The 7,755-nt window shown below is 39.9% G+C and overlaps 1 protein-coding gene across 2 annotated transcripts in view; it reads left to right on the forward strand.

Moving 5' to 3' along the window:
• Positions 1–2,060: 2,060 nt before the first annotated feature.
• The window catches only part of med30 (mediator complex subunit 30), a 20,820-nt gene continuing 15,125 nt past the window's right edge, over positions 2,061–7,755 (forward strand). The window contains exons 1-3 of one of the 2 annotated variants that reach the window (XM_016509881.1): positions 2,061–2,178; positions 2,538–2,765; positions 2,849–3,007. In XM_016509881.1, coding sequence (XP_016365367.1) covers positions 2,613–2,765; positions 2,849–3,007 — 312 coding nt within the window. In that variant the 5' untranslated portion in view covers positions 2,061–2,178; positions 2,538–2,612. Of the gene's footprint in view, positions 2,179–2,242; positions 2,411–2,537; positions 2,766–2,848; positions 3,008–7,755 lie in introns of those variants that run through there. The other variant, XM_016509882.1, reaches the window with a different exon arrangement.

Below are 7,755 nucleotides of genomic sequence, written 5' to 3' on the forward strand. Positions count from 1 at the left end.
GTTACCTCACTCGTCGATATTGTGTCCAGCCGGTATGATAGCCCTGGTTCCGGCTTCATGCGGCCAGGTCAGAGGCTTCTGCGGGAGCCTTCTTGATCATCAGGCCCCCGGCACGACACTGCAAAAAATTCCTGGATGTCCGGGCTCCAGGATATCCCCTCTTGTTGAGGCATCGAGCGGGAAGTATAGGTGGTATTTGCGAGAACCTTCTTAGTGTAATGCTGCCTCAGGCAGTGCTCCCCTCGCCTTAGAGGGTCGTATTTGAGCTTGCCTCTCCCGTTTGGCCCAGTACCTCCGGGTATCTGTGATCAGATGCCTGGAAATTTAAATCCATGCTATGGTAAGTGCACATGCTAAGCTCTGTGCACTTTCTGAAACCCACATAGTGGTAAGTGCGCACGTTGAACACTTTGCGGACTTTCTAAAATCCACAGTAGTGGTAAGTGTGCACGCTGAGCACTTTGCGCACTTTCTGAAATCCACATAAGTGGTAAGTGTGCACGCTAGACTATGCGCACTTTCTGAAATCCTGTACGGTAAGGGTTACGCGTTATAGCTTCGTTCCCTTTCTCTGAGTTGGTTAGACCCCGGTACCTTGGGCTCCACTCAACCAGTGTGTCTCTATTTTTGACACACTTGGAAGTATCGCTCCCCTCACCATTGAGGGTTACTATGAGCATGCTGTTTCCTATCGAGCGCCCGGGTTCGCTCCGTGGGCTGTTCTCGTGGTAGTATTAGCAGTGCTCCCCTTTACCAAAGGGTTGCCTATGAGCGCGCTATTCTTTCTGAGTTCGGAGTTCTCCTCTCACGTGAGAGTTGAGTTCTCTGTTTTCCTAGAGCACCTGGAACCAGTAGCATCAGGTGAACTAGGCCCTTCCAAATCCGCCTCTCTGATGCGCTGAGTTTTTGGCTAGCTTGCAGTACACTTATCTCTGATTTCTAACGATCATGCTGGGCGAGCCCCCTCTCTCGTTGAGAGCTGGGTCTGTGTTCCCTCAGCTAGGTAACTTACTGCTGGCAGTTCCAGTATTGGAACATGCTGTAGGTCTGAGCCTCCCTCTCGTTTTAGAGCTGGGTGTGTTGCTCCCTCAGCTAAGTAAATTATTGCTAGCTGTTCCAGCATTGGAACATGCGGTAGGTCGAGCTCCCCTCTCGTGTGATAGTTGGGTGTTTGCCCCCCTCAGCTAGAGATTTACTGCTAGCCATTCCAGCTTTATATCTTAGATCGAGCTGGTGACTCTCAAACATATTGGGTTTGGTATGCACCATTTCATCTATGAGCTGCTCTTTCAGAGTGCCACGAGACCCCCTTAGAACGGTATCCTAAAATCCATGTTATGGTAAGTGTGCACGTGAAGGCTTTGTGCGCCGGTGTGTTTCTGTCCTTTCTAGGGTAGGTCCTCTGTGAGCACCCCTTTGCTGGGTTCGCTCCGTGGGCTGTTCTCGTGGTAGTATTAGCAGTGCTCGGATCTGTGCATTTCTTATGTAAATAATGTTAATCAAAAAGAGGAAAATAAAAATTGTTTGCTGCTTTAATAGCTTTAATGGATATTTGCTTTTATGTTAATGTTAATAAAGTAATTCGGTGTGACTACAGTAATAGTCACAGTAATCTATTATTACAGTAATCCTAAAAGGTTGAAAACCCCTGGGCTAGGCCAGTGGTGCCCAACCCTGTTCCTGGAGATCTAACTACTTGCAGAGTTCAGTTCCAACCCTGCTTCAGCACACCTGCCTGTAATGATCAAGTGCTCATGAAGATCTTAATTAGCTGGTTAAGCCGTGTTTGATCAGGGTTGGAGCTGAACTTTGCAGGAAGGTAGATCTCCAGGAACAAGGTTGGGCACCACTGGGTTAGGCTGTAAAATATGAATGAACGCTAGATGGCGCCCTGCACCTTCATCTAAAAAGCGTACTCGCATTTATATCACACATGTAAGCTCGTAGAATAGCTATTTGTATTAAAAACAAAATTTCAGTACGATGTTTGTTTGGAAAAAAAAAAAAAAGAAACCTACTGTTTCCATCAAAAATCTTTCTTTGCTAAGCACTGAGGCTGAGCCACACACTTGCATTTGTGGTTCACGGTGACTTCTCGTGAAATCTCGCGATGGCTGACCGAGAACACAGCACGGGAAGAAATGACGTCTTGACAACAACACTAACAAAGTGAAAAAGGTATTTAAACGCTGTTAATGTTGCATACATTTAGACGAATAGCATTTTCTGTGTTTCTGTCACATATCACGTTATGATTATGGCACGTTAGGTTTTTGTTTGTCCAGTGTCTTTAGACATTCAAGCTTTGATGATAGTAGCTCAATGTAGAGCTGAATAATATGCTTTGTTGTATCTAAAAAATGTTTATGCTGTTACGACTGTGATTATGTGTTTTCACTTGCTTTTGCAGGTTATTGTTTTTATTTAATGTTTATAGTTTGATTAGATAATGCTAAAATGTGATGTATGGTTTATGTTTATATGTTTTAGGTGTAACATGTCAGTACTCTCTTTCTCTCTGTCTCTCTCTTATACAGACATGAATATATATTGTTAATGGACATGCCACAAAGTCCCACTGAATAGCCACCCAGCCACATCCCGCTGTCCCCATGACAACCCCTCCTCTGGCCCAGTTCCCTGGGCAACAGGCTCAGGCAGCTCGGGATGTGAACACAGCCTCGCTATGTCGGATCGGACAGGAGACGGTGCAGGACATCGTCTTACGAACCATGGAGATCTTTCAGCTGCTGAGAAACATGCAGGTAAGTTCATCCCCTCATAGGCATCCATCCACAGGTGAAGACTTTACCCCGGTGACTCTTATTCTCCCTGTCTTCTTACTCAGCTGCCGAATGGAGTCACCTATCATCCTAACACTCATCAGGACCGGTTGGGGAAACTGCAGGAGCACTTGCGGATGCTCTCTGTTCTTTTCCGAAAGCTCCGTCTTGTCTATGACAAATGCAATGAAAATTGTGCTGGTCTGGACCCCATCCCTCCCGAGGTGAGATTATGCTTTCTCTATCACATTCCAGTCTAGTTTAAATGAAACGGACTTACATTTCACTTCTTTCATGATATTAAGTCATTTGGTTCTGAATATGAAACCGATCTTGAATATTTTCAATAGTTTGATGCAATTTTAAAGAACCAATAAGTACAACTTTTAAGTTTAATGGCCAGTATAGTATTGGTCTTTGACTTTATACCGATATCAAAATTAACATTTGTCAGTCACCAGATGCCATTAAAAATGATTATTTGCCTGTAACATTTGCCTTAGTGAAGTGTTTACCATTAGAAGTTGATCTTGGATGCTGAATTTTTTTTTCTGTAACCATTGCAACTGCCAATGTGTACAGTAAAAAAGAAATTAACTTGCTACACCTTTTAGGTGGGTTGAGTTTTTTTTAAACAAGTAGGCCTAACTTACTTTATTTCATGCCTTCTCTTTTCTTTTATCGAAGAGAGCAGTGGAATAAAGTCATTACATCTGCAGTTATTTTATTTACATTTATTTATATTTCACCCCCTTGACAACTTTTATTTTCCTTTGAAGAACCAGGTAGTAACAATATATCCCATGTAAACTTGTAGAACAGTTATTTGTATTGAAAACAAAATTCAAGTACAATGTTTGTTTGAGTAAACTTCCATCAAAAATCTGTCTTTGCTAAGCACTGAGCCACACACTTTTTGTACCACACTTTGCTGGACCAAGCTGACTCACCAATCTTGTGAAATCTCGCACCCAACTTTTTTTTTTCTTTGAAGAACAAGGATTACCACTGTCTTGAAAAACCTGGATATATGCCATAGCCTAATTTTAAAAGTTATTTCTAGACCTGGTCATGTAAATAAATAAAATCGGTAAACTATATGAGCGTTGAATATACTTTTTTTTTTCGTTTTTAAATTGTATTAAGTGGAAAATGTAAAATGTAAAAATATTTGTAAAAATCCTTGTCTTTATTTCTTATCCAGTAAATCACGCACAACTGGAAAAGACATCAAGGGGCTTTTTTGAACAATGGGGGGTCTTTGAATCACAAAGGGTGAGAAACACTGGCCTGTGTAGAAAAAAAACTGACCACTGACATGATTGAAACATCTCATATGTGTGTGCATCATTTTAAACACACTTCTCAAAAGTATTAATTATATTATGAGGGTTTGATAACTTAAAAGAGTGGAGTTTGAGTGAATATTTAAGAGTGGATACATTTGATCTTGTACTTAAGCGAATTCTGTCCATCCATATCATATACTCGTCTGCGAATGTTTTAATTAGTGCACCTTGTGAGTGCTAGCTTTCAATTTCCAGCAGAGGAAACATCCTTGAATCACATTGTCAGCTTGACTTCCTATTAGCATTGAAGTGATCTAGTGATTGAGTCCAACTGAGATTCCCACTGACTGAGTTTGGTCACCCTAAGAGCTCATTGACGTCATGTCTGGACTTGTAAAGAACAAGCTCTGCAAGAGCTTGCATGTTTTTCAGATCTTCTGAAGCGCTGCTGTAATGACTTCTGGAAACATCTGGAATAAAATATAATGTTCAAATTGAGAAAAAAGGATATGAAAGACCAAAGAACTCATGAATCACAGGTACACATGAAACGTATGAAGTGTTGCTGTGATTTATACAATTTGGCCCTCGGGAATTAAGACTCAAATGTGTATGAGAGCAAATTAAGTCCTTTAGAGTTTGATCGAATGCACAGCTGGTCTGTTGAGTCACTTAAGCAAATCATTTGCACAGTCTTTTTTCTTTTGTTAAAGAGAGCGGTGGAATAAAGTCATTAGATCTGCAGTAGCTTTAACTGGAGGGTATGAACAACAGCCTTGAGAGTTGGAAATTCAGGTTCTTTCTTCTCATCAACAGTAGTGCCCCTGTGCTCACAGGATATTTATTTTGGCTCGGCCTCTTCTGTTTGGATTTCAGGTGTTCTCTTTAGCTCCTGTTGCGCTTTCTCTCCAAACAGGAAGTGCTGTAATGGAGTCATTACCTCATCACCTCGCTAATTAGCTGCGGCGCTCTGTAATGAACAGCTGGCGAAGTCCGTCATGTCAGCATTTTCCAACCCAGGCAATCACCGGCTCCCAACGGTGGAATTTCCTGCACAACGCAAACGAAATAGCCATGTCATTTCATTTACCACCTCACTTTTTCCATCCACTTCAGTCCCCTCAAAGTAATCAACCCGAGTGAACCTCACTGAATCATTGTTTTCAGGCAGCTGGCAGAACACATCCATCTTTCAGTGTCTGGACCTTGAGTAATGTGTTGTCCACGTTATATTAACTAGCTGGCTCTTTCTTACTCCACTTGCTGCCGACAGGTGGGTACTTCCTTTGAAACTCAATGTGAGTTTGGTTCAGAGATTGTTTTTGTTCTTGTTCTTTTCTAAAATTCGTCGGACCTAAAGTGCGCAAAGCTAATTGAATCAGTCCTCGAGCTACGGCTTGTGTCTTTTCTCTCTCTGCTGGGCCAGTCACCCTCCTGTGGTTTGCTGCATTTACTTCCTTGACAAACCTGCCAGGGGCTTTTCTCTCTCCCTTCTTTGCATTTCATATGATCAGATTTTTCCTTCTTGCTTTTCTGCTGGCATGTGACTGCCTAAAGCCTGTAAGGTCTGTTCTGTAAACCCTAGACTCATGAAATACGAGTGATTCAGAATGTGGGACTTGATTTTTCTGTTGCTGCTGAAATTATAGATCTTTTAAGCTGTTCATTGGTTACCTTTGCACTGCTGTTTTTGTGTTAAAGTTTGATTTAGGATTTCTATTTGAAATAAATGCTTTTTTTCTTTTACTTTCCCTTCCTTGAAGAATTCTGAGAAAAAAAGGTATCAGAGTTTCCATAAAAATATTACATTGCATTTATAATAATAATTTAAAAAAGTTTCTTGTGCACCAAATCAGTAATGGAGTAATGGCTGCTGAAAATAGAAAATAACAAATAGAAAAAAAAACAATTTGAAATCATAATAATTTACAGTATTACAGCTTTACTGTATTTTGATCAAATAAATGCAGACTTTCAAAAACATTTAAAACTTTTACCGACACCAGACTTTTTTATCGGTAGTAAAGATCTTTAGATTTATAAAATATATTCAGTTGTAATGGGTAGTTAATGCATAACATGTTTTATCATGGTTTTAAAATGCATATGAATGAGGGAATTTCATTGCACCGTTTGCCTTTTAGGCATCACTAGCCTTTACTGTTTAAATGGCCTTAAAAGTACAAATTTTTCCCAATATTTTCGTAATAAGCCTCATAATATGAGCTGCATGCATAATAAAAAAATTTTGCAAAATGCTATTTAAAATCGTTTCAAAAGAAGTATAGCACATCACACCTCAGGACGTCAACTTCCTACAAATATTTCGTCAACTATTCATGTGTCATTTACCTCTAGTTTATTTTTCATTTTAATCATATGCTGTCACATAACTCAATAATAGTCAGTGACAAATAACATCAAAAATCTTGAAAAAAAAGTTTTCCCTCTCATTTCCCATTGAAATGTTTCTTGTGAAAGTAGTTCTTGGATGTTTACAGAATAAAAGAATATAGTGTAGAAGTACTAATCTGAGCTTTATTAATAAAAAACAACAACATTTAAATGCAGCTATTTTTAATGAGAGAATTAAAAAGTGGTTTTATGCCCGTTATGATAAAACCAGCTGTCTATGAGGGAGTTTTTCTTTACTCGCATACACTGATTTTTCATCCAGAACACCAGCAGGTGTCACTGTGGATGTTAAAGCGAGGAGCAGCGAGACCGCTGTCTGTTTGGCAAGGTCACAGAATGATGGAACCGCAAGAAAAGAATGAGACACTTTATGGATCTCAGAAAGCATATGTGGGGAGAACTATTTGAACCATTGTCCTGCAGTAAATTGAGGGAAACAAAGTCGTATCAAAGGTGAATGAGATTTATTTGAGGGCGGATCTGACGGTCTGCTTTTACTGTAACCTCGTCCAAGGCTGTTGAGAGGGCTCAGACAATTTGTAAAGCTGAATTATTCAAACCACTTCATTTTAAAGCCAAAGGGCAGTGCCTGTGGAGTGATTTATTTAGGCAAAATAGCAGAGAAGGCTGTTTTGTTACAAAATTTAAAACCTATAAGATCTGGTGGTGTTGATTTCTCTGTTAAGGGTTACGATGAAAGCCTTTTGAATTATGCAACAATCCATTACTGGGGCTTCACCAGGTTGTTTAACTTTACAATCTCATCTCTTAAGCTCTTGTGTTGTTTAGACAATAGGTCACCACAGTGAGTGTTTACATAAAATTGTATTCAAACTGTGGTAGTTTTTGTCCTCGGATACTTTTTGTGATTATTTTTCAGGCTTTCAAATGCAGCTTTGGATAATGGCCCAGCTTAACCTTAGTTCAGGGCGCTCATCTTTTAAGCTGCCTAGAGATAACCCAACTATCAAAATTCATGTTTCTGTTCACAAATACCACCATATCGTTTTCATTCATTTTTAATCCAAGATGTTTTTCTTCAGGAAGGCATCAGATTGCTTGTGGCAAGTAAATAATCAAATACTCGTGTCTTGTGTGTGTATAGTGACCCTGATTTATACAGGTGAGATTTGAAAGGTGCCTCATTCATCTACTGTTGAGCATTACAAATAAATAGTATGATTGTTGAACCCTTGCAGCAATGACTTGTGATTTGTGGTAACTCAGTGATTGAATATCTAGGTTTGTGTCCTGAAGGTTGCAGGTTT

This window comes from Sinocyclocheilus rhinocerous, unplaced genomic scaffold (genome assembly GCF_001515625.1).
Source record: "Sinocyclocheilus rhinocerous isolate Xijiao unplaced genomic scaffold, SAMN03320098_v1.1 scaffold53, whole genome shotgun sequence".
Taxonomy (NCBI): domain Eukaryota; kingdom Metazoa; phylum Chordata; class Actinopteri; order Cypriniformes; family Cyprinidae; genus Sinocyclocheilus; species Sinocyclocheilus rhinocerous.